This window comes from Podarcis liolepis (assembly GCF_965112155.1).
Source record: "Podarcis liolepis genome assembly, chromosome: 10".
Classification (NCBI taxonomy): Eukaryota; Metazoa; Chordata; class Lepidosauria; order Squamata; family Lacertidae; genus Podarcis; species Podarcis liolepis.
This window is the reverse complement of record NC_139562.1, coordinates 6,107,596-6,134,395: the sequence shown is the minus strand read 5'-3', so window position 1 is coordinate 6,134,395 and position 26,800 is coordinate 6,107,596. Positions and strand designations below refer to the sequence as shown.

General features: G+C 48.8%; 1 protein-coding gene across 2 annotated transcripts in view; it reads left to right on the top strand.

Annotated features, from left to right (window-relative positions):
* COPG2 (COPI coat complex subunit gamma 2) overlaps positions 1-22,534 on the top strand; it is a 36,647-nt gene extending 14,113 nt beyond the window's left edge. For both annotated transcript variants that reach the window (XM_083461077.1, XM_083461076.1), the window contains exons 12-24: positions 157-345; positions 977-1,072; positions 2,892-3,135; positions 5,247-5,322; positions 6,941-7,044; positions 7,316-7,441; positions 9,299-9,361; positions 9,511-9,650; positions 15,422-15,593; positions 16,917-17,014; positions 18,740-18,878; positions 20,299-20,397; positions 21,973-22,534. In XM_083461077.1, coding sequence (XP_083317203.1) covers positions 157-345; positions 977-1,072; positions 2,892-3,135; positions 5,247-5,322; positions 6,941-7,044; positions 7,316-7,441; positions 9,299-9,361; positions 9,511-9,650; positions 15,422-15,593; positions 16,917-17,014; positions 18,740-18,878; positions 20,299-20,397; positions 21,973-22,103 — 1,677 coding nt within the window. In that variant the 3' untranslated portion in view covers positions 22,104-22,534. The remainder of the gene's footprint in view (positions 1-156; positions 346-976; positions 1,073-2,891; positions 3,136-5,246; positions 5,323-6,940; positions 7,045-7,315; positions 7,442-9,298; positions 9,362-9,510; positions 9,651-15,421; positions 15,594-16,916; positions 17,015-18,739; positions 18,879-20,298; positions 20,398-21,972) is intronic.
* The last annotated feature ends 4,266 nt before the right edge of the window (positions 22,535-26,800 follow it).

The following is a 26,800-nucleotide window of genomic DNA, read 5'->3' as shown; positions in this document are numbered from 1 at the left end:
CAGCACACAGAGGGGTGCAGTTCTTAAGAATCAAGAGAAGCTGGTCTCAGCAGCGGGCGTCTCACCTTCCTATTCACTGGACCCCTGAACCGCTGCCGTACGATTCTTCCATTCTGTAAGTTGTTCTGGGTTGCCAACGTCCGACTGCCCTTCCAGGTGGCGATGAAGCACCCGTCGGCAGTAACCGCCTGCAATTTGGACCTGGAAAACCTGATCACGGATTCAAACCGCAGCATTGCCACCCTGGCCATCACCACCCTCCTGAAGACGGGGAGCGAGAGCAGCGTGGACAGGCTCATGAAGCAGATCTCGTCCTTTGTGTCCGAGATCTCGGACGAGTTTAAGGTGAGGCGATTTCCCGTCTGCCCTTCGGCCTGCAGTGTTCTTAGGCGGAAGGAGTTCCTAGCTGGCAGGGCGACCTTCATCTCCCTGGAGTTGGGCAGCGGTCCTGGGCTAGGTGAGAGCAGGAATCAAAGCTTTTCAGAATCTACAATAAGAGAACACTTGTAGTTTGTGAGCCAGCCAACATTCAGCATTAAACAAAGCCAAGGATCGTTTGGGAACCAGAATACAGTGGAACCTCGGAAGCTGAATGCCTGTAAACTCAAACATTTTGGCTCCCGAACGATCGAAAACCAGAAGTGATTGTTCTGGTTTTCGAATGATTTTTGGAAGCTCTATGTCTTACGCAGCTTCTGATTGGCTGCAGGACGCTCCTGCACCAATCGGAAGCAGCGCCTTGGAAACTGAACATTTTGGAAGTCGAATGGACTTCTGGAACGGATTCCGTTCAACTTCCAAGGTACGGCTGTATTGTTTTTGTTTTATGAAATCATTTATTTCCTGCCATTCAGCCCTCACAAGGCCCAAGTGGGGCAAAGTGGAATCAAGGCTGTCCATGGCCTGTAGAGATCTTTGCTGGAATGCAGGTACTGATGCCCTTCACTCAAACCTTGTGCTGCTCTTGCCTTAACAGGTGGTGGTGGTCCAAGCCATCAGTGCCCTGTGCCAGAAGTACCCGCGGAAACACAGCGTCATGATGACCTTCCTCTCCAACATGCTCCGGGATGATGTAGGTTGTGTTGCCTGCCTTGTGTCGGGCAACCGGCAAACCATATCGGCATCACGCTCATATTTTGGTGAAATACAGTTAATGTATCCAGTATATATTTTCATGCAAGCTAAAAGTTTGCTCTTGATGTGAAGTTGCCACAGTGTGACGTTGATCCAGCATTTCTTTATCATGTATCTTTTCCCAAAGAGGTCAGGTTGGAGGAACCTCACATTCTTGAGACCTCCTGCTTTTGGTATAAGCCTAGGACGGGAAGGTCGTGGTGGAGTTTAATAAGTAGGGCTTGTGGCCAGAGCAAACATACTAGCCTTTGAACAATCTGAGAATCAAGGATGTTCGTTTTAGTCTGTGTGAAGTTTCGTTTTTCCTGGTTATCTGTTACACTAGATTATCTGCTGCACAAGAACAAAGGAATTTAGATACTGTTTCACCACGGACAGCCAAAAGTCCAAGAAGCCTCTCTCTGTGTGTGTGTCAATCGTCGTTAGCACAGCGGAAGCTCAGTATTCAGAGCCTGCAAGTAGCTGGCGAAGAAAAATAATTCTGTGCTAGGATATAGTAGACCTCAGATCTTTCCCTTTGGGAGCGTGTTCAATGCAGAAATGATGGGTAAACGTTGCATTGTGGCATTTTTACTTGTGATAAATATGATGGTGGGAACTGGGCTTTCAGAGGCCGTTCCAGACCACCCCTCTCCCTAGTCCCTTCTTGTGGCTGGTCACGGTTGGCTCACATACCAGTTTTCCCTGTTCCCGCTTTGGGACTCGTTTCTACGACTTAGAATCGGCCAAACAACACTTGACAAATTTTGGTCACCTCGTTGGTTTGGCACATGGACAAAAATGAAGTGGTGTTTTTTTTTTTTAAAAAAAAACCCCGATGAATTTAGTTTTGCCTCCTAACTTCTCATTCGTTTTTGTCACTCTTTTTTCTATCTGTTAGGGCAAGAATTTCTCTTCTCTTTTTGTTTGATTCTGCCTGAGGACCCTCTTGCCCCCTTGTTTCCGTAAAAAAACCAAACCCCATTGTGAACAGCAAGTTGGTATTGTCCTTGCAGATGTGGGAAGTCCCTAAGATGGTGTCCATAAAGTGTGTTCCCCAGTTGATTAAGTGCATTTGGGAATAGGATCTAAGCTTGATGGATGTCTGGGCTAGGCTGTTACAGATAGGTAGCCGTGTTGGTCTGCCATAGTCAAAAATAAAAATAAAAAATCTGACATTAAGAATCACAAAACAGAGAAACCAGTAGGAGAACACTTCAATCTCCCAGGACAAAGTTGCTGTTTTACTACAAAGGAATTTCAGAAATAGACTGGAAAGAGAAGCTGCTGAATTGCAACTCATTACCAAACTTAAAACCATGGAGAGACCTGGTCTGAACAAAGACATTGGATTCTTATCTCATTATACATGACTAAGCCATTTTCCACCTTCTCACCCCTTGCCTTTTCCTGTAAGACCTATTACAGTCGTTAAGAGTCGTCAACAGGCTCATCTCAGCTATCTGCCAATCACCCATTCCCACCACCCTTCTGGGTAATACCCCTCCCCACCTTCTCACTATATAGAAGGATCTGGCAACTTCTGTTTTAGTGTATCTGAAGAAGTGTGCATGCACACGAAAGCTCATACCAAGAACTAACTTAGTTGGTCTTTAAGGTGCTACTGGAAGGAATTTTTTTATTGGGGCTAGGCTGGTCTTCCAAACCCGCTTTGACTCGTACATTTGGGAATAGGATCTAAGCAGGATGGATGGATGTCTGGGCTAGGCTGGTCTTCCAAGCCCCCTTTGACTCCTGCTTTTCCGCCCCCTCCGCAGGGTGGCTTTGAGTACAAGCGAGCCATCGTCGACTGCATCATCAGCATCATCGAGGAGAACCCGGAGAGCAAGGAATCCGGCTTGGCCCACCTCTGCGAGTTCATTGAAGACTGCGAGCACACGGTGTTGGCCACCAAGATCCTCCACATGCTTGGCAAGGAAGGGCCCAGGACCCCGTCTCCTTCCAAGTACATCCGATTCATTTTCAACAGGGTGGTGCTGGAAAACGAAGCTGTGAGGGCCGGTGAGTTGGCAGGCTCCAGACCTGTCTTTGCTACGTAGCCAAAAACGGGAAGGGAGCAGGTCTTCCCAGGGGAGGCTGCTGTGAATGAGGCCTTTGGGTCCACCTGGCGTCATCCCAGAGTTGAATACGTGCCCCAGATCCTTTAGCGTAGCAAGACTGTTTGTAGGAGGCCCAGATACTGCTGTGTAAAGATAAGCTTGGCTTTTTGTTGGGAAGGCTAAGGGAGCAAGATGCCAAGCTTCGGTCGTGAATTTTAAAGGTGAGGAGTTGTTGCTGTTGTTTATTAGATTTATATATAGTGGTACCTCGGGTTACAGACACTTCAGGTTACAGACGCTTCAGTTTACAGACTCCACTAACCCAGAAATAGTACCTCGGATTAAGAACTTTGCTTCAGGATGAGAACAGAAATTGTGCGGTGGCAGTGGGAGGCCCCATTAGCTAAAGTGGTGCTTCAGGTTAAGAACAGTTTCAGGTTAAGAACGGACCTCCGGAACTAATTAAGTTCTTAACCCGAGGTACCACTGTACCATCCTTCATCAAAAGATCTCAGGGCGGTTCACAAGATAAAAACACAATAAATAGTTGAAACCAAAGCAACAAAACAATACCTGACACCTAAAAATACGTAATGAAATGGCAGGTGAGCAGTCCTGGGGAGAGCATCCCGCCAACAGGGAGCCACTGCAGAAAAGGCCCTGTTCTCGTGTTGCCACCCTCCGGACCTCTCAAGGAGGAGGCACATGAAGAAGGGCCTCAGATGATGAACACAGAGTCCTGGTTGGTTTATATGAGGAAAGGCCGTCCTCGAGGTATTAAGTGTGCAAGCCTATGTGAGAGACCGAAGGCAACCACAGGGTAATAACTTATTGATCCAGGTAAGCATCAGCAAGAATTTGAGGAAGACAAAATCAGCAGTGCTTCTGAATACCTGTTGCTGGAAACCACAGGAGGGGAGAATTCTCTTGTCCTCAAATCCTGCTTGCGGGTTTCCCATTGGGGCATCTGGTTGGCCACTGTGAGAACAGGATGCTGGACTAGACGGGCCGCTGGCCTCATCCAGCAGCCAGGCTGTTCTTACGCTCCTATGCAAACTCCCAGTGCAGAGGCAATCTACCTGGATTACTGGGTTCTTTGGGGTATTCGGCCACTGTGAGAAGAGGATGCGGGACTCGATGGGCCATTGGCCTGATCCAGCAGGCTATTCTTATGTTCTTATGCACGTGAGAGAAGTCTTGGAGGCAACCTGGTCCAAGCCTGCTTTAAATAGACAGGAATAGTGGGTGCTGCCATAGTGGAGCATTCTCTAGTTATCTCCCGCTTGGACTACTGCAATGTGCTCTATGTGGGGCTACCTTTGAAGGTGACCCGGAAACTGCAACTAATCCAGAATGCGGCAGCTAGACTGGTGACTGGGAGCGGCCGCCGAGACCACATAACACCGGCCTTGAAAGACCTACAGTACGTTTCCGAGCACAGTTCAAAGTGTTGGTACTGACCTTTAAAGCCCTAAACGGCCTCGGCCCAGTATATCTGAAGGAGCGTCTCCACCCCCATTGTTCTGCCCAGACACTGAGGTCCAGCGCCGAGGGCCTTCTGGCAGTTCCCTCCCTGCGAGAAGTGAGGTTACAGGGAACCAGGCAGAGGGCCTTCTTGGTGGTGGCACCCGCCCTGTGGTACGCCCTCCCACCAGATGTCAAAGAGAAAAACAACTACCAGAGTTTTAGAAGACATCTGAAGGCAGCCCTGTTCAGGGAAGCTTGTAATGTTTAATAGGTTATTGTATTTTAGTGTTCTGTTGGAAGCCGTCCAGAGTGGCTGGGGAAACCCAGCCAGATGGGCGGGGTATTATTATTATTATTATTATTATTATTATTATTATTATTAACAACAACAACAACAACAACAACAACAACAACAACAATAATAAGATTATACTAAGTCCACCTAGCTCCATATTGTCTGCAGTGACTGGCAGTGGCTTTCCAGCATTTTAGATGAGAGTCTCTACCTGCATGCCTTCTTCAGGAAAAGCAGATGGCCTCCTTCAGAGCTACGACCCTTCCCCACTTTTGCTTCCCTTTATCTACAGACTCTGTTTTCTTCTGCAGCTGCCGTCAGTGCATTGGCAAAGTTTGGGGCCCAGAATGAGAACCTCCTTCCCAGTGTCTTGGTGCTCTTGCAGAGGTGAGTTCAAAGCCAGGGAAGAGACTTTCAAAGCAGGTTCTTTCCTGTCCCTTGAGCGTTGGGCTCCGTTGTGGCATCTTGGAAACAGCCATATAAGGGGCTGTTTGCCCTCTTGGGCATCCATCAGGGCTGAGCTGAACGGCGGTAGAAAGCAGGCATCTTAATTCACCTTTAATTCACTTTTTATTTATTTATTTTTTTAAAAAAAAACAAATCAGCTGCCATAAAGATAAATATAGCTTTGCCATAATATTGCAAAACTATATCCAGCTCTAGGTGGAAATTCGAAAGCAGGTAAGAAAAGGGAGGAGAAAACTCTTCCATGTGTAGGTGTAGAAAAAGGGGGTGGGATTCTTGCCGGAAGTTTAGTAGGCTTGACTGTGGAGCTCCACCCCATCAAGCCACTTAGCAAGCCACTCCTCCAGCCTTCACCACGCCCTTTCTTCAAAACTACAAAGTAGAAAAAGGGAGTTGAGCTCTCGACCACCAAAGCTTGCCTTCCCACTCTCTTAGAACCTGTGATGCAGCTGTGATTCCTGAATTGCAAGGGGCTGGACCAGATGGGCTTTGGGGGTCCCTTCCAACTCTACAGTCTTATGACTCTTAACTAAGGAGCAGGGTTATCAGGGCTCTGCATGTGGACCTGGGTCCCAGCCCCTCTCTCTTTTGTAAACAAGGACTACCCTCAGCATCTGAGAACACACACTTAAAACAAAATAAAAAAATTCCTTCCAGTAGCACCTTAGAGACCAGCTAAGTTTGTTTTGGTATGAGCTTTTATGTGCATACACACTTCTTCAGATACACTGAAATAGAAGTCACCAGACCCTTACATATAGTGAGAGGGTGAGAAGGGGTATTATTTGGAAGGGTGGTAGGAATGGGTGATTGGTTGATAGGTGTGGTAAACCTGTTGACGACTGTTAACTGCAGTTGGTCTTACAGGAAAAAGCAAGGGGTGAGATGGCTAAAAATAGCTTTATCGTGTATAATGAGATAAGAATCCAATGTCTCTATTCAGACCAGGTCTCTCCATGGTTCTAAGTTTGGTAAAAGTAAAGGTAAAGGGACCCCTGACCGTTAGGTCCAGTCGTGGACGACTCTGGTACTCATCTTGCTTTACTGGCCGAGGGAGCCGGCGTACAGCTTCCGGGTCATGTGGCCAGCATGACTAAGCCACTTCTGGCGAACCAGAGCAGCGCACGGAAATACCATTTACCTTCCCGCCGGAGAAGTACCTATTTATCTACTTGCACTTCGCGGTTTCAAACTGCTAGGTTGGCAGGAGCAGGGACCGAGCAACGGGAGCTCACCCCGTCACAGGGATTCGAACCACTGACCTTCTGATCGGCAAGTCCTAGGCTCTGTGGTTTAACCCACAGCGCCACCCGCGTCCCTTTAAGTTTGGTAATAAGTTGCAATTCAGCAACTTCTCTTCCCAGTCTATTTCTGAAATTCTTTTGTAATAAGACAGCTGCTTTGAGGTCTTGTATAGAATGTCCTGGGAGACTGAAGTGTTCTCCTACTGGTTTCTCTGTCTTGTGATTCCTGATGTCTGGCAGTGGCCATCCCCCCTTCAGCAGCCTTCAAGAGCTTTCTCTCCTCCTTTGCCATGCAGGTGCATGATGGACAGCGACGACGAGGTCCGCGACCGAGCAACCTTCTACCTGAACGTGCTGCAGCAGAGACAGCTGGCTCTGAACGCTGCATACATCTTTAACGGTTGGTGCCGGCTGGGAAGCGCGGATCTGCACCTGCGAGTTATAAAAGAATGGGGAGGGGGAACAGGGGCCATTGGTTAAGAACTGGAGACCTTTGCAGGATATCCAGGGAATTGCCACACCTCTTGGGGCTGCTCTGGACAATGGCTAAAGCTCTGGTGTTGGGTATGTCTATGGGCCCTTCCCCACCCTTGATGCTCCTGCCAGCAAATTGGGCCTCTGAGCCCCACATGATCCTTCCTTGAACACCTTTCACCCCTCCCTCTTTGCAGGCCTGACCGTCTCCATTCCCGGCATGGAAAAGGCCCTGCACCAGTACACCCTGGAGCCCACGGAGAAGCCTTTTGACATGAGGTCCGTGCCTCTGGCCACTGCCCCCACCTTTGAGCAGAAAGCAGGTAATGGGGCAAAAACAGGCTTAAGGAGGGAGGTCTTCTGCTCCAGATGTGGCACCCCACTGTATTTTGTTGTTGTTGTTTAATTGTTTAGTTGTGTCTGACTCTTCGTGACCCCCTGGACCAGAGCACACCAGGCACTCCTGTCTTCCACTGCCTCCCTCAGTTTGGTCAAACTCAACTTGGTAGCTTCGAGAACACTGTCCAACCACCTCGTCCTCTGTCGTCCCCTTCTCCTTGTGCCCTCCATCTTTCCCAACATCGGGGTCTTTTCCAGGGAGTCTTCTCTTCTCATGAGGTGGCCAAAGTCTTGGAGCCTCAGCTTCAGGATCTGTCCTTCCAGTGAGCACTCGGGGCTGATTTCCTTCAGAATGGAGAGGTTGGATCTTCTTGCAGTCCATGGGACTCTCAAGAGTCTCCTCCAGCACCAGAATTCAAAAGCATCCATTCTTCGGCGATCAGTCTTCTTGATGGTCCAGCTCTCACTTCCATACATCACTACTGGGAAAACAATAGCTTTAACTATACAGTGGTACCTCGGGTTACAGACGCTTCAGGTTACAGGCGCTTCAGGTTACAAACTCCGCTAACCACTGCCTTAACTGTGTGCAATGCCCACCTGGGTGCCACGTGGCATGATGGGGACATCCAAGAACAGCATCCTTGAGAGATGCTGTGAGCTTTCCACATCTTGAGTGTTTATCGGGTACACGGCCAGAAGTTTGGTATATGTAGATACATAATCTGACCACGGTTAATCTTGCGGAATACAGTGGTACCTCGGTTCTCGAACTCAATCCATTATGGAAGTCTGTTCAGCTTCCAGAACGTTCCCAAACCAAGGCGCAGCTTCTGATTGGCTGATTGGCCCCAGAAACAATGCCGACAGTTGAAACGGATGTTCGGCTTCCGAAAAACACTTACTTCCAAGTTTGTGATGTTCAGGAGCTGATTTGTTCATCAACTAAGCCGTTCGGGAACCAAGGTACCGCTGTAATGGTCTGTACAGGTTCTGATGATAATATTCTGTTCTGTTCTGTTCTGTTCTGTTAAGTACTTATGTACTGCCTTTCAAGGCCAAGGCATCCCAAAGCAGCTTATGAAAGGTAGTTTTTTGTACAAATGGAGCTTCATGCACACAGCAAAGACTCTCTGTTGCAGCTCATCTCCAGGCAGGATGGAGGGTTGCCTAAGTAATAATAATAATAATAATAATAATAATAATAATAATAATAATACCTTTATTTTCATTGTACAACCTGTGTACAATGAAATTAAATGAACCTCCCTGCCCCCCCCCCAACACTCAATCTCTTATCAAACAACACACCACCGTGCAAGTCAATTTCGCTGTTATTTTTCGTTCAGCAGCTCACGGATAGAAGCTATTTTTTAGCCTGTTGGCACGGCTGCTTCCTCCCCTCTTTATGGCCTCTGAAGTGGCAGACAGAAGCAGGAATGAGTCTGGAGGGCTCTCCACCAGAGCTGTGTCCAGTCACAATGGATACATACAATATATTTTCCATGTTCTTTTGTAGAAAGCTATCCCGTGTTAAAACACCATGTGTTTTAAGCAATTTTAACCCACTCCCTGCCTGGAGCAGGCACAGTTTGGAACTTTGTACATGCCATGGGTCTCGGGTAGATTTTTTGCATGTTGTGCCTGGAGTCGCCAGAGTGGCTCCCAGACATGAGCCTGCAAAAGGCCTTCCCTGGTGTGTAGTAAAATAAGCTGCAGTGTGTGTGATGCCCAGGACAATTTTTCTGGTCTGCAGTCATGCCCACGTGCTCACGCCTCTGCATTATGGATTTGTCTTGGGCATCTTGGCTGGAAATTTTAATGGCTGTTTCTCATTTCAGAGATTTCCCTGGTAGCCAACAAGCCCGAAAAAATGGCTCCTTCACGGCAGGACATATTCCAAGGTAATAAAAGACCCCAGAGCCGCGCTCTTAAAACTTGGAGAGCTACAGAAGGTTGTGTTTTAACTGCATTTGCCATGGCAGCTTGCAAGGGGGCAGGGGGAGAGAACATGTTGTCTCCCTGTAAGCTGAGTCTGTTTCTTCCCCTTTAGAACAACTGGCTGCCATTCCGGAGTTCAAGAATTTGGGCCCTCTCTTCAAGTCATCCGATCCCGTGCAGCTGACCGAGGCCGAGACGGAGTATTTTGTCCGCTGCATCAAGCACGTCTTCTCAAATCACATCGTCTTCCAGGTACAAGAAACCTCAGCGTTGTTGGCAGAGGCCACAGAGAATGTTAGGTGCAAGTTAAACCCCTTCCATTGCCTCATGCCCTGGAAAGGAATTTTTGGTGGTGCTTTGTAGTCTCAACCTTCAGTAGGCCACTGTAGTAGGAGTGCTGAACTCTGATTCTGAAGACCTTCAGTCACTTCCTTGCTCAGCTTGAAGCTCTTTCTGGCAGGCTTTGGGCAGTCATGCGCTCTCACCGTAATGTACCTCGCAGGGTTTTTAGGGAGATTTTAATTTTTTTATATTTTATTAAAAATAATATTTATTAAGCTTTTCCAGACAGTAAAAATTACAAAATTATAACTAAGAACGTAAAGAAACATAGCAATAGTAGAAGAAAAAGAGAAAAAATACAAAAATAGACAATAAAGAAGAAAATTAATAAAAAAGAGAAAAACAGTCAGTATTTTCATATCATATCATTCAATTACTTATTTCCTGACCTCCTCACACACCCCTTTTCTGTATTCCAGTTCACATAGTTAGTTCAGCAAATCCTTACCCACTATCATTTATCTTTACTTATTATCTTAACCTTTTATAACTATATATTTCCAACCATTATCAATCCACATTTACATATTCTTATTCGACTTTTTGCCAATACCGCTTATTTTCAGTCCATCATCACTTCAACATTCATTAATTTTACAGTATTTCTGCAGGTAGTCTTTAAATTTCTTCCAATCTTCTTCCACCTCCTCTTCTCCCTGATCTCGGATTCTGCCAGTCATTTCTGCCAATTCCATGTATTCCATCACCTTCATTTTAAAAATGATGTTACTTTGACGGAGGAAAACACGATTGGGCTTATGATGACAATGAGGATGCACTTCAGTCTGAGGTGACAAAAGATCCCTGACTCTGGAGTAGTTATTACAGAGGTCAGCAACTTTATCTGAGGATGGGACGGTCAACGCTCTGTCGGTCAGAGGATGGGTCGGAGCATGTGTGCACCCGTGTGCTCTTCCGGGTCGGAGGAGCACCCATGTGCACACACTATTTCCCATGTTCCTCCGTCCTGGAAGTGCACCAGAAATACCCACATAGCCTGAAGGTGCTGCTGTGCAATGCCAGGTCAATGATTCATAAGACCACTGCCATCCATGACTTGATCATGGATGGAGGATTTGACCTGGCATGTGTAACAGAGACTTGGTTGGATGAAGCAGATGGGCCTGTTCTTGCCGCTGCTTGTCCACCAGGTTCCTCTTACACACAGCAACCCAGGCCTTGTGGGCGGGGAGGGGGGGTTGCAGTGATTTTTAGGAAGTCATTAGTTTGCACCAGGCGTCCTATTGGGAAGACCCAGTTCTCTGAGTGCATGTTCTGGAAGTTGGGCAATAGGGGCAGTACAGGATTCCTTTTGGTGTACCGACCTCCCCGCTGCACCAAGGATTCCCTGCCCGAGCTGCTTCAGGTCGTGGTGGATGTTCTCCTGGAGACACCTAGTTTGGTTGTCCTAGGGGATTTTAACATCCACGCCGACACGACCTTACAAGGGGCCGCTCGGGACTTCGTGGAAAGCATGGCCTCCATGGGGCTGTCCCTGAATAAGTTGGGCCCAACTCATAGTCATGGACATGCCTTAGACCTGGTATTCACCTCTAGTGACGTGGGTGATCTGACACTAAGTAAAAGTGAAACAAAAAAAGTGCCATGGTCAGACCACTTCCTGGTGCAACTTGACTTCTCCGCGACCCTTCCCCTCTGCAGGGAGGTGGGACCGATTCGGATGGTCCGCCCCCGCCACTTAATGGATCCAAATGGTTTCCAGAGAGCGGTAGGGGATGCTTTATCCCATGTTGATGGCCTTTCAGCTGATTCCCTGGTGGCCCGCTGGAATGCGGAGTTAACCAGGGCTATTGACTGTTTGGCTCCGAAGCGCCCTCTCCGATTGCATGGAGCCCGGACAGCCCCGTGGTTTTCCACGGATCTGAGGGCAATGAAACAATCGTTGAGACGGCTAGAGCGCCGGTGGCGGATGACCCATTCTGAAGCTGACCGGACACAGGTTAGAGCTCAGTGTCGAGCCTACCAAGTGGCGGTAGCGACGGCGAAGAAGGCTTTCTTCACCGCCTCTATTGCATCTGCAGAAAACAGCAGCAGGAGACTTTTTCAGGTGGTCCGCAATTTAGCCGAACCACCTGCTACATCGGGGCCCAGTACGGGCCACATGATCTCCTGCAATGATTTTGCAAAGTTTTTTGCAGATAAAGTCGCTCAGATTCGGGAAGAGGTAGACGCCACCGTGGGAGCAGGGCCGGGGCGGGAGAGTGCTAGAGTCCTGTCTAGTCAAATTGCGTGGGATCAATTCCAATCTGTTACCTCCGAGGATGTGGACAGGCTGCTTGGACGAGTGAAACCAACCACCTGTCTCCTTGATCCTTGCCCATCCTGGCTTATAAAAGCTAGCCGGGAAGGGCTGGGCGATGGGCTTCGTGGGGTGGTGAATGCTTCCCTCCGTGAGGGAGCCTTCCCAGACCCGCTGAAAGAGGCGGTTATAAAACCGCTTCTTAAAAAACCATCTTTAGATGCGGCCACGATGGCCAACTATCGCCCAGTCTCAAATCTTCCATTCTTGCGCAAGGTGATTGAGCGAGTGGTTGCTGAACAACTCCAGGCACGCCTGGAAGAAGCGGACCATTTGGATCCCTTCCAATCGGGATTCAGGCCTCATCACGGGACTGAAACTGCCTTGGTCGCACTGGTTGATGATCTCCGGCGGGCTAGGGACAAAGGTGAGAGCTGTTTCCTAGTTCTGCTGGATCTCTCAGCGACGTTTGATACCATCGACCATAACATCCTTTTGGACCGTCTTGAGGGGCTGGGAGCTGGGGGCACTGTCATACAGTGGTTCCGCTCCTTCCTCCTGGGCCGTGTTCAGAAAGTGGTGGTGGGGGATGAGTGTTCAGACCCCTGGGCTCTCACTTGTGGGGTGCCTCAGGGTTCTGTCCTCTCCCCCATGCTTTTCAACATCTACATGCAGCCGCTGGGAGAGATCATCAGGGGGTTTGGGCTGGGTGTTCATCAGTATGCGGATGATACCCAGCTCTACCTCTCTTTCAAATCAGAACCAGTGAAGGCGGTGACGGTCCTGTGTGAGTGTCTGGAGGCGGTTGGAGGATGGATGGCGGCAAACAGATTGAGATTGAATCCTGACAAGACAGAAGTACTGTTTCTGGGGGACAGGAGGCGGGCAGGTGTGGGGGATTCCCTGGTCCTGAATGGGGTAACCGTGCCCCTGAAGGACCAGGTGCGCAGCCTGGGAGTCATTTTGGACTCACAGCTGTCCATGGAGGCACAGGTTAAATCCGTGTCCAGGACAGCTGTGTACCAGCTCCATCTGGTACGTAGGCTGAGATCCTATCTGCCCGCGGACTGCCTTGCCAGAGTGGTGCATGCTCTGGTTATCTCCCGCTTGGACTACTGCAATGCGCTCTATGTGGGGCTACCTTTGAAGGTGACCCGGAAACTACAACTAATCCAGAATGCAGCAGCCAGACTGGTGACTGGGAACGGCCGCCGAGACCATATAACACCGGTCTTGAAAGACCTACATTGGCTCCCAGTACGTTTCCGAGCACAATTCAAAGTGTTGGTGCTGACCTTTAAAGCCCTAAACGGCCTCGGTCCAGTATACCTGAAGGAGCGTCTCCACCTCCATCGTTCTACCCGGACACTGAGGTCCAGCACCGAGGGCCTTCTGGCGGTTCCCTCACTACGAGAAGCCAAGTTACAGGGAACCAGGCAGAGGGCCTTCTCGGTAGTGGCGCCCTCCCTGTGGAACGCCCTCCCACCAGATGTCAAAGAGAACAACAACTACCAGACTTTTAGAAGACATCTGAAGGCAGCCCTGTTTAGGGAAGCTTTTAATGTTTGATGTATCATTGTATTTTAATATTCTTTTGGAAGCCGCCCAGAGTGGCTGGGGAAACCCAGCCAGATGGGCGGGGTATAAATAATAAATTATTATTATTATTATTATTATTATTATTATTATTATTATTATTATTATTATAGCGTATGCGCATGGGCGCTTCTCCATCCCGTACAAATGCAAACACACTGTTTCCGGCGCACATCTGGGTCGGAGGAGCGCCCGTGCACATACGCACAGGTGCCATCAACCCATAAGTCGGTCCCTGCGCCGCACCAGTAAGAGCGGGCGGCAGGGGGCACCATGGGCCTGTTAGACAAGCCTTGTGGGGCTGCTACCAGCCCATGGGCCTTAGGCTGCCGACCCCTGAGGTTATCGCTTCATGCCTTTTGTCCGCTGTGGAGAAGGGCCAGGGCTCTTCTGAATGCATTTTCCCAGCAGGGCTGAGACAGAACCCCTGTCCGAAATACTCAAAAGCAGCTGTCAGCCAGTGTATTTATTGATTTATAAATATATATACAGTGGTGCCTCGCAAGACGAAAAGAATCCGTTCTGTGATTCTCTTCGTCTAGCGGTTTTTTCGTCTTGTGAAGCAAGCCCATTGACGGATTAGCGGATTAGCGCTATTAGCGGCTTTTAGTGGCTTATCGGCTTATCGGATCAGCTTTCTAAGCGGCTTAGCGGCTTAGAAAAAGGGGGGGGGAACCTGCAGGAACTCGCAAGACATTTTCGTCTTGCGAAGCAAGCCCATAGGAGATTCGTTTTGCGAAGCACCTCCAAAACGGAAAACTCTTTCGTCTAGCGAGTTTTCCGTCTTGCGAGGCATTCGTCTTGCGGGGCACCACTGTATGTATATATATATATATATATATATATATATATACCGCTGTATCATAAAATACCATATTTATTGCTCCATAAGACGCACTTTCTTTCTCCTAAAAAGTAAGGGGAAATGTGTGGGCGTCTTATCAAGCGAATGCAAGCTGCACAGCTATCCAAGAAGCCAGTACAGCGAGAGCGAGAGCTGTGTAGCACCTCTTGTTCTGCCGGCTTCCCAGCAAAGCGGGAGGAGGAACGGAAGGGAGCCGTTATGGAGCCCCTTCCGTCCCTCATCCTTCTTCGCTGAAGAGGCGCTGCGCAGCAATCGCTGAAGCCAGGACAGCAAGAGCGAGAGCTGCGCAGTGCGTCTTGTTCTGCTGGCTTCAGTGATAGCTGCGCAGCTTGCTCTGGCTTTTCAGGGAGGTGGGAGTCAGTCCCTTCTCCCACCTCCCGGAAAAGCCAGCAAGAGCCGCACCAAGCGAGCGTGTCTGCGACTCTTGCTGGCTTTTCTTGTTTTCCTCCTCTGAAAACTAGATGCGTCTTATGGTCAGGTACATTTTATAGAGCGAAAAATACGGTGCATCTCGCAGCAGTTTATAACAATATAAGAAACGCAGGCAATAAAATCACAAAAAGTTAAACGCAAAATGAAATTAAAAGCAAACCTCAATAGACCATTGTGGGTGGGTGGGATGTACTTTTATAGAACCCTAGAATTGTCGAGTTGGAAGGGATTCTAAGGGCCGTCTAGTTCAACCCTCTTCCATGCAGGAATCTTAGTTGCCTGCGCAGGCCTGGCAGGATAGAAAAGTTTTCAGCAAGTGTTTAAAACATCTGTCTCCCCCAGATGTTTTGATCCACACTTCTGACAAGCCAGCCCTGTGGCCATGCTTGCTCGGGCTGAAACATCTGGCGGGCACCAGATTGGAGAAGGTTGGCGGCGTGTGCTTTGCGCGAGCCCTGGAGAAAGGGCAGCAGAAGAGAGATCCGGGCCACAAGCAACCCTCAGTTTGCTTCTCCCCTCTCTCTCTAGTTCGACTGCACAAACACCCTCAACGACCAGTTACTGGAGAAGGTGACGGTGCAGATGGAGCCGTCCGACGCCTACGATGTGCTCCGCTGCATCCCCGCTCCCATCCTCTCCTACAACCAGCCAGGCATGTGCTACACCCTCGTCCGGCTGCCCCTGGACGACCCCACGGCAGGTAGGCTCCTTTTTCAGTTTACCAAATCCAAACAGAAACTCTCTGGGAACAAAAGATGTCTCCCTCTGGCTATCAATTTCATGATGGATTTTTAAATGGTTCTTATTCTTTGCATGGTTTATTTTCAGTCTCTGGGTAATTTTATGAACATCGCTTAGAAATGTTAATCATAAAGAAGAAACTTTTCATCACATGTGGTGGGAATGTTGGAAAGTAAAAAACTTCTGGGAAATGATATATAATGAGATGAAAAAGATGTTGAAATATACGTTTACTAAGAAACCAGAAGCATTTTTACTTGGCATTGTAGGGGAAGATATCAGGATTATAAATTGTTTTTATATGCAACAACAGCAGCAAGAATTATTAGTTAAGGACAATTAAAAGTAATAGAGAAATTAAGAAATGCAGAACAAGTGATAAAGAACGGAAAATCTTCAGAGGTTGTTGACGGAAGTCTAAAATATTATATAAGATGAGAAGTTATATTAAATGGCTGTTGGAATTTATATGTGTGTATATATATATATATATGTATGTAAAAAATAGAAATGTTAATCATAGAATCATAGAGTTGGGAGGTCCCCCGAGGGTCATCTAGTCCAGCCCCCTGCAATGCAGGGATCTCAGCTAAAGCGTCCAGGACAGATGGCCATCCAGCCTCTGCTTGGAAACCTCCAAGGAAGGAGAGTCCACAACAGGCATAGGCAACCTCGGCCCTCCACATGTTTTGGGACTACAACTCCCATCATCCCTAGCTAACAGGACCAGTGGTCAGGGATGCTGGGAATTGTAGTCTCAAAACATCTGGAGGGCCGAGTTTGCCTATGCCTCCTCCCTTGTGCCCATCTGTTTGCTTTTCAACACATGCAAGGCAAGTGGGAGATTTTTAAAGCAGAGCTTGGATGGCCTTCTTCCAGGGATTCTTCCGCTGTGATTCCTGCGTTGCAGTGGGTTGGGCTAGATGGCCCTTGAGGGTCCCTTACAGCTCTGCAATTCTCTCATTCTAAGTGGCTGGTTGAAGGGATCCAAGCTCCTGCCGCCAAGTGAGTGACAAGCCCTGAATCCAACCTTGAGAGCCGTGGCTCCGTGTTTGGGTCCAGATCCATACGTCCGAGTTGAAACCTGGCATGCGGCCACATCCACATGGAGTTGTCGTAACGATTTCAAGGCCACCCTGCTGGGGATGTGCCTTTAATTCCTCGGCTGTCTGTCATCGGCATTTGCCACTCGGAGGCTGGGCTGTTTTCCTTCCCGGCTTCAGCTTTTGCTCGGAGCAGCAGCTCTCCCCCTTAACAAGGACTCCTTTCTCCCTCGCCCCAGTCGCCTGCACTTTTAGCTGCACTATGAAGTTCACTGTGCGAGACTGCGACCCTCACACTGGAGTACCGGACGAGGACGGCTACGACGACGAATATGTGGTAAGTGAGCCCAGGGCAAAGAGCTGAACAGGAGGAGGAACAGGCTCATTTCCACCCTGGAGATTTGCATAAAAATCTGTCTTTGATGCCCCCGATAAGAAAACACACACACAATAGTAGTCTGATTTTTAGGTGTATAATTGCACGCTGCTTTCACTCAGCAATGCAGAAAAGTGTATAAATATTATCATCATTATTAGTGCTTTTTTTCTTAAAAAATGTTTAGGGGTACTCTCATTTTGACTCAAGAAAATCACCATTTTATAGTTCAAATCGGGAACAATACAGTAAATAGACAAAAATACAAAGATTCACAAAATGTGTACCCCTGTGTTCCCCCCCCCAAAAAAAAAGCACTGATGATGATGGTGATGATGCCCTTCATCATACGATCTTAGGTGGTTCGCAAAATAAGATACAAGATAAAAACACAAATAATTAAAACAGCAGAACAACAACCCCCATTTCCCACTGGCTGTCGAATATTAATCAGCACTGTAGTTTGAGAGCACGTTGGGATTTTATCTTTTCTGTCAAAATCCTATCTTTCTGGATAACCTGCATCTGTGGCCATTGAACACATATGGAGGCCAGTGTCAAAGAGCTCTCTTTGAGCTCATCCCTTCCAGCCTTGTTCCCAACTTGTCCAGCCATTGTGTGGCTTCCTCGTTTCCAGAGGAAGCAGATTTCATGCCAGTGGTGGGAGAGGGGAGGAGGAACGCGTGGGGCAGGTGTGTAAGGAGCCCCTTCTTTGGCTACTTTGGGTTGCTAACACTAACCTTTCCCGCCTGGATGTGGCCACAGTGATCCATGCGACGGTCACCTCCAGGCTTGACTACTGTAATTCGCTCTGCACGGGGCTGCCCTTGAAACTGTCCACAAACTCCAGCGGGTGCAGAATGCTGCAGCGAGGCTCCTCACAGGGTCCCTGCCATGGGAACATATTCACCCAGTGCTTTACCAGTTGCACTGGCTCCCGGTGGAGTATAGGGTCAGGTTCAAGGTACTGGTCTTGACCTTTAAAGCCCTTTGTGGCTTAGGGCCCTGGTATCTACGGGACCGCCTCTCCTGGTCTGCCCCGCAGAGGACCTTAAGGTCCATGAATAACCATAGTTTAGAGGTCCCGGGCCCTAAGGGAGTCAGACTATCCTCCACCAGAGCCAGGGCCTTTTCAGTGATGGCTCCGACCTGGTGGAATGCTCTGTCCCATGAGACTAGGGCCCTTCAGGATTTTACCTCCTTCTGTCGGGCCTGTAAGACAGAGCTATTCCGCCTGGCCTTAATTTGAATTCAGCCTGATCTTTTATTTCCCTTCCCTCCCCTTTTATGAAGATCACCCACTCTGAGACCCCACAGCTAATTCTCCCTTGGCCTCCTCGCTGGCCCAAGTAGGACCAATTCAGCCAGCTAGCCCTGGGGATTATCTAATTGATCTTTGATTTTTGAATTTTATTGTTATTCATGTTTAATACTGTATTTTATGCTGCTTTTATAATTGTTTTAAATTTGTTGTTAGCCGCCCTGATCCCTGTTTTTGAACCAGGAAGGGCGGGGTATAAATAAAGATTATTATTATTATTATTTGGCCTGAAGGCTGCTAGCGGACCACACCGAGGCCAAGTGCTGTATCCATCTTTGCAACAGGCCGACGGGGGTGAGCTTGCCCTCCTTTACATCTTGAGGGCGTTTCCCCACCCTGAGGACTAACCTCCTTTTCTCTGCCAGCTGGAAGACCTGGAGCTGACTCTCTCCGACCACCTCCAGAAGGTCTTGAAGCCCAACTTTGCAGCTGCCTGGGAGGAAGTTGGGGACGACTATGAGAAAGAAGAGACCTTTGCTCTCAGCACTATCAAAACCCTGGACGGTGAGATATGGCAGCTTTTCCCAGACCTAAGATTGCATGTTAAAACCAGTTTTAGAAAAAAACATTCCCAGGCTCCTGAGTGTCTTCTAAACAAGACAACTTTTTAGCTTCTGCTCCAAGAACAGGGTATATGGTCCTAGTATGTAAGATTCAAGAAAATGCAAGGCTGTTCTTTTAGCTGAGAGAACAAGAAGGGTTATTCGAGATCAGGCTTCCTCAACCTCGGCCCTCCAGATGTTTTAAGACTACAGTGGTGCCTCGGGTTACAGACGCTTCAGGTTACAGACTCCGCTAACCTGGAAGTAGTACCTCGGGTTAAGAACAGGATGAGAACAGAAATCGTGCAGCAGCGGGAGGCCCCATTAGCTAAAGTGGTACCTCAGGTTAAGAACAGTTTCAGATTAAGAACGGACCTGCGGAACAAATTAAGTTCTTAACCCAAGGTAAAGGTAAAGGGCCCCCTGACCATTAGGTCCAGTTGCGGACGACTCTGGGGTTGTGGCACTCATCTTGCTTTATTGGCCGAGGGAGCCGGCGTACGGCTTCCGGGTCATGTGGCCAGCATGACTAAGCCGCTTCTGGCGAACCAGAGCAGTGCACGGAAACGCCGTTTACCTTCCCGCCAGAGCGGTACCTATTTATCTACTTGCACTTTGATGTGCTTTCGAACTGCTAGGTTGGGAGGAGCAGGGATCGAGCAACAGGAGCTCACCCCGTCGTGGGGATTCGAACCGCGACCTTCTGATCGGCAAGCCCTAGGCTCTGCGGTTTAACCCCCAGCGCCACCCGCGTCCCATTAACCCAAGGTACCACTGTACAATTCCCATCATCCCTGACCACTGGTCCTGCTAGCTAGGGATCATGGGAGTTGTAGGCCAAGAACATGTGGAGGGCCGAGGTTGAGGAAGCCTGTTCTAGATCTCCAGTTGTCAGAAGCAACTTGACTTCCCCACTTAACAAGATAGCTAGAGACAAGAGGTCTAACTCAATGGCTGAGCACCTACCTTGTATGAAAAAGATCCCTGGTTCAATCCCGTCTCTCCAGCCAGGGCTGGGTGATACCCTTGTCTGAAGTCCTGGAGAGCTGCTACCAGTCAGTATAGAGCAGTGTTTCCCAAACTTGGGTCTCCAGCTGTTTTTGGACTACAACTCCCATCATCCCTAGCGAGCAGGACCAGTGGCCAGGGATGATGGGAATTGTAGTCCAAAACAGCTGGAAACCCAAGTTTGGGAAATCCTGGTGTAGACAGTGGTGAGCTAGATGGACAGTTCCCTGACTCTTGTCTAAGATTTGGGAAATCCCAAATCCTAGGATCCTGGGGTGACTAGCTGCTACTTTGAAAGATCCCCTGTGGATCTGACCACACAGCCGAGACAACGCAGGACTAACCCCAGGTCTTCTCAAAACCTCTGAGTGCAGAAGCTGTCAGCAACATTGTGAAGTTCCTGGGCATGCAGCCGTGCGAGAGATCCGACAAAGTGCCCGAGAACAAGAATTCGCACACGCTCTACCTGGCCGGTAAGAATCAGTCAGAGGGGACAGTTCAGTGGTGTCTGGGCAACCTGTGGCTGAAATGGTGTCACCCCAAGAGAATTAATGGCACTGGAGGTGTCCCGTCCCGAGAACAGCAGCAGGGACCTTCTGTGAAGCACTTCTCTCAGGAACAGCATTCATTCTCATCCAGCGATAGGCATCACCCAGCGTAGAGCTGGGAGTGGCTTTAAAAGCTGCTGCTCCTCTCTTGAGATCACTTCTGCCCAAATGCTTGTCTAGTTGGCACTGGCTCCCAGTGGAGTATCAGGTCAGGTTTAAGGTGCTGGTTTTGACCTTTAAAGCCCTTTGTGGCTGAGGGCCCTCATATTTATGGGACTGCCTCTCCTGGTATGCCCTGCAGAAGACCTTAAGGTCCATGAATAATCATAGTTTAGAGGTCCCAGGCCCTAAGGAAATCAGACTATCCTCCACCAGGGCCAGGGCCTTCTCAGTGATGGCTCTGACCTGGTGGAATGCTCTGTCCCATGAGACCAGGGCCCTGCAGGATTTAACTTCCGCAGGGCCTGTAAGATAGAGCTATTCTGCCTGGCTTTCAATTTGAACTTAGCCTGATCTTTTATTTCCCTTCCCTTCTCTTCCTCCCCCCATCCCCTTTTATGAAGATCACCTGCTCTGAGACACCACAGCTAATTCTCCCCTGGTCTCCTCGCTGGCCCAAGTAGGACCAATTCAGCCATCTAGCCCTGGTGATCATCCAATGTTTATTGGATGGATTTCCCCCCTAAATTGATTGATTTTTGAATTCTGAATTTATGGTTATTCACATTTTATACTGTATTTTATGCTGTTTTTTGTTGCATCAATTAAGTGTTTTAAATTTGTTGTTAGCCGCCCTGAGCCCGGTTTCCTGAACCGGGAAGGGCGAGGTATAAATAAAAATGTACTATTATTATTATTATTATTATTATTATTATTATTATTATTATTATTATTGGCTGCTCTTTAAAGGCCTTCAGAGCCAACAGCCCAAGGGTTATATAACTAGTTAGCATAGCTATTAGAGAAGCGCTTTGTTAAGTATTTTTGGCTGTGGGTTGTGAGTCAATTGCCTTGGTTTTTGTAGGTGCAGAACAGATTTTCACCCTAAATGCAGAACCAGGTCTCAGAATCTGGCTGTAGTTACACAGTGCAGCATAGGAAACTGCCGTGTTCTCAGCAGCTGTCTAGAAGAAGTGTGCAACTTTTAAGAGTTGGCATCAGAATTTGCTTCTTTCCACACCCTTCCTTACTCCTTCTTTTAAAAAAGATAAGTCTGAGCTTACGGGCAGGGACTATAAAGAAGATAAGGCATCTTTGGCCATCTCGATGTAACTGGATTCCCAACCCCCAATGGTCCTGCTGGCCGGGGGCGGATGCGAGACCAGCCATGTCTGGAAAGCAAGATGTTCCCCATCCCTGCTCTGAATCGCCCCACAGCATCCCCTTCCTTGCTTGCCTGGACGATTGCAACCTGTTAGCATTTCTGCAAGAAAGGATGTGAGCAGGCCTGAGCCGGTGCAGCCGAGTGCCACCGCAGTGACTCTCCTTGTCTGCCTCCAGGTGTGTACAGAGGCGGCTCGGATGTGCTGGTGAGGTCCAGGCTCGCTCTGGGAGATGGTGTGACTATGCAGGTGACTGTCCGGAGCACAGAGGAAACTCCGGTGGACGTCATCTTGGCTTCCGTCGGTTAAGAGTCTCGGCAGCTCATTCTGGGAGCCAACTCACCCTCTCGCCACCTCCTGCCTCAAAGGCACTCCCGGGACCTCCAGTCCTGCACGCCTCTTTCATTTTCCCTCCTCTCGGTCAGCCGTTTTCTGTGGCAACTGGGGGCCCGGCAGCCCACCCTGCCTCTTTTCTTCCACACAACTGGAGCTGGGCATTCAGCCCCCTTGCCCACAAACGCCCCAGCTCCACCTCTGCATTCCTGTAATAAATTATTCTCTTTCTGTGCTGCCCGTAGAGGCAGAAAAGTTGTTAGAAGATCCTTTTTTTTTAAAAAAAGAAGAAAATCAACTTTTCTTGAATGGACTTTTATTAACAGAAAATAAACATGGGCTATCCCAACACTGATGCATCTTTCCCCCCCAACTTGTGCTGTTTAATAAAATACATTCTGTAGTAACTGTCTGCCAAAGACTGTCATGTTTCATGTGCCCTTTTCACAGAGCAGCTTGCAAGGGATGGTAAACCCCGGATTGCAAGGGCCTTTTGAGAGCTGCTTCAGATCTCAGCACTACCAGAAAGGAGGGAGTGGCAGGACAACTAGGCTTACTCTTGTCCTGCTACCTTTTGCCCAGTGTGCTCAGAGCAGTATATCAGCTTCACATCAACCCAGTAATGTAAGGTAAAGATAAAGGGACCCCTGACCATTAGGTCCAGTTGTGTCCGACTCTGGGGTTGCGGCACTCATCTCACTTTATCGGCCGAGGGAGCCGGCGTACAGCTTCCGGGTCATGTGGCCAGCATGACTAAGCCGCTTCTGGCGAACCAGAGCAGCGCACTGAAACGCCGTTTACCTTCCCGCTGGAGCAGTACCTATTTATCTACTTGCACTTTGACGTGCTTTCGAACTGCTAGGTTGACAGGAGCAAGGACTGAGCAACAGGAGCTCACCCCGTCACGGGGATTCGAACCGCCAACCTTCTGATTGGCAAGTCCTAGGCTCTGGTTTAACCCACAGCGCCACCCGCATCCCCAACCCTGTGATGTAGGACAGGCCAATTGCAGATGGCCGTCTGCTTTTATCGCTTGCCAGATTTCTAGGTGGGTGAGGAAAAAGCTCCCCTCCCTTCTCGGCAGGACACTGTAGATAACTAGTTTCCCACATGGTTGGTTCTGTGCGCAGGATGGTAAATTATATGCCTTGATAATTTCCCAGTGCTGTAGTGCAGGGGGTCCAGCGTGGCACTCCTGGAGCAGTTGGTACCTTCACCATCTTCCCCTGGCACCCATGAAGCCTCTGAGCCCCACATCACTGCCCCCTTAGTCATGGGCTGCTGACTTACTTCACCTTTAAAGTACACAGAGCTCAAAGATGAAGTTGGAAAAGGCGACAGTTCTTTCAGCGCTCTGTACTTTTCAAGGTGCAGAGCAATTCCGATAATTCAGAATATCTTGTCCCTTTAGTCCAACACACATCTGTAAATTAGATCGTTTCTTTCTAAAAATACAGAAGAACCTCTGCTCACAATGGCTGCTTTGGAAGGTTGTTGATAAGTGTATTGCTTTATACTCAGCGCCTCCTACCTTCTATCCTTCATATCGGGACGAGAGCCAGGTATCAGACGATCTGCGAGTGGAACTTGCCCTCCCCCCTGACCCAGGGAGTGGGGCTTGCAAGGACAATTACCCTCATTTGTCCTTGTTTACGGTCTGCAATTGGTCTCCGCTAGTGTGGGATCTGCCCCCATTATGGCAGAAAGCACCGGAAGTCCTGACTTGTGCCCCTGGAGAACCAAAATGTGTACAGACATTTCCTCTTTCAGAGGGAGGAGGTCAAGAAGTGGCCACAGGCAGTGGTGCCCATGGTCACTTGCTTCGAAATCCAAACCTGCTCCAGGGCCTGAAAAGGTTGGCAACCCGGTGAGTTTCGTAGGTAAACAATGGTTTGAAGCTACACTGGGCACGTGTACCCTCTGCCTTAAAGGCCGTATGAATAAAATCTCCCTCTTGGCCCAGGTTCAAGTTGCTAGACTCGCTCTGCAAATGAAGTTCTAGAGCTGCCTCCAGCTGTTTGGATTTCCTTTCAACTGGACCTTTTAGAGAAGGGAAATACATCTGAAGCAGAAATACAGTGGTGCCCCACAAGACGAATGCCTCGCAAGACGAGTTTTCCGTTTTGGAGGTGCTTCGCAAAACAAATTTCCTATGGGCTTGCTTCGCAAGACGACAATGTCTTGCGAGTTCCTGCTGGTTTTTTTCCCTCCCCCCCCTTTTTCTAAGCCGCTAAGCCGCTTATCAGCTGATCCGATCAGCTGATAAGCCGCTAAAAGCCGCTAATAGCGCTAATCCTTCAATGGGCTTGCTTCGCAAGACGAAAAAACCGCTAGACGAAGAGAATCACAGAACGGATTCCTTTCGTCTTGCGAGGCACCACTGTACCAGCTTAAAGCCATCTGGGTTTGAAAAGCTGTTTTTTTCAGCTGCTGTGTTACTGCAACAACTTCGCAAATCTGTACCATGGAAGAGGATGGGAGCCTAGCGGTCACCAAATATCAGTGGAAGAGTTTGGTCTGCCCCATTAGCAACAGACCAGATCCTTTATGTGCCTCTCCCTACTTAATTTCTGCCCCCTTTTCTGTAAGAGATGACAGCACTATCAAACCATGACTACTCAGAAGTGAATCCTACTGAATTCAACAGGTAAGTGAGGTTAGGACTGCAGCTGTAGTTCTTGATTTTTTGCAGCTTCACAGCACTAAGCATTCCTTTAACAATCCGTTTTCTGGCTGGCAACTCTGCATAGCAAATAAACTTAAAAATTGATTAATTTGGGCATCTTCCTGTGCAATATTCCCCCCCCCAAATGAACTAAAAACAGGATTCGTGGTCACCAAGTGGGCATGAGAATTGACCAGACACAGATTGCACATCAAGGATAACCCAAGCCAGCGCTGCATTGAATAGAAATTGGCTGCTGCTGCCACACTTTGAGCAGGCAGGCCGAAGATGAAACCAAAGCACTTCACTGCACCCCTTCTTCTGTCAGCCCACAGGCATTTAATCAGTGACTTAACCGAAAAAAGGAGTCTTTCACACAGCACATTCGTTAAACTATGGAGGTGGTGATGGTCATCAACTTAGATGGCTTTAAGAGAACTGGACAAATTCATGGAGGACAGGGTTATCGATGGCTCCTAGGCAGGATGGCTCGCCAGTACCACCTCAGTTAGACACCGATATGCTTTTAATAATAATAATAATTTAGTATTTATACCCCGCCCATCTGGCTGGGCTTCCCCAGCCACTCTGGGTGGCTTCCAGCAGAATATTAAAATGCAATGATTCATCCAGTATTAAAAGCTTCCCTAAAGAGGGCTGCCTTCAGATGTCTTCTAAAAGTCTGGTGGTGGTTGTTCTCTTTAGGGCGCCACCACCGAGAAGGCCCTCTGCCTGGTTCCCTGTAACCTCACTTCTCGCAGGGAGGGAACTGCCAGAAGGCCCTCGGAGCTGGACCCCAGTGTCCGGGCAGAACGATGGGGGTGGAGACGCTCCTTCAGATATACTGGGCAGGGGCCGTTTAGGGCTTGAAAGGTCAGCACCAACACTTTGAATTGTGCTCAGAAACGTACTGGGAGCCAATGTAGGTCTTTCAAGACTGGTGTTATGTGGTCTCGGCGGCCGCTCCCAGTCACCAGTTTAGCTGCTGCATTCTGGATTAATTGTAGTTTCCAGGTCACCTTCAAAGATAGCCCCACATAGAGTGCATTGCAGTAGTCCAAGCAGGAGATAACCAGAGCATGCACCACTGTGGCGAGACAGTCTGCGGGCAGGGAGGGTCTCATCCTGTGTATCAGATGGAGCTGGTAGACAGCTGCCCTGGACACAGAACTGACCTGCGCCTCCATGGACAGCTGTGAGTCCAAAATGACTCCCAGGCTGCGCACCTGGTCCTTCAGGGGCACAGTTACCCCATTCAGGACCAGGGAGTCCTGAATACCTGTTTGAATACCAGTTGCTGGAAATCACAGGAAGGATAGTTGCTCGGGTGCTGCTCACAGGTTTCCCACAGGGTGGCCGCTGTGAGAAGAGGATACCGGACTAGATAGGCCGTTGGCCTGATCTATCGGGCCCATACGGTGTCCTAAACATTTCCCAGTGGAGCTTAAAGAATCCATCTCGCATGCCAAGCTTGAGACTATAGGGTGGAAGCAGACCTCGGAGTCCCTCCTCCCTGCTATTAGCAAGAGGTCTTTTTCCATGTTGGACATGGAAAGGATCACGGGCAGTAGACCAGGAGCAACCCAGAATCCCCTATGTGACACACACACACCCTGTGGACCATGAACAAAACAGTAGAACTATCCCTCACAAGAAGCCATATAAGATCACACCTCAAAGAATACTGTGGACCATATGTGGCGTTTGCCCTCCTAGGTGTGTGACATACAGTGGTACCTCGGGTTAAGAACTTAATTCGTTCCGGAGGTCTGTTCTTAACCTGAAACTCTTCTTAACCTGAAGCACCACTTTAGCTAATGGGGCCTCCTGCTGCTGCTGGAGCACAATTTCTGTTCTCATCCTGAAGCAAAGTTCTTAATCCGAGGTACTATTTCTGGGTTAGCGGAGTCTGTAACCTGAAGCGTATGTAACCCGAGGTACCACTGTACTTCCTGAACCTTCGGGTGGACACCACTTACATGGAACTGCTCTGTGACTCTTGCACTAC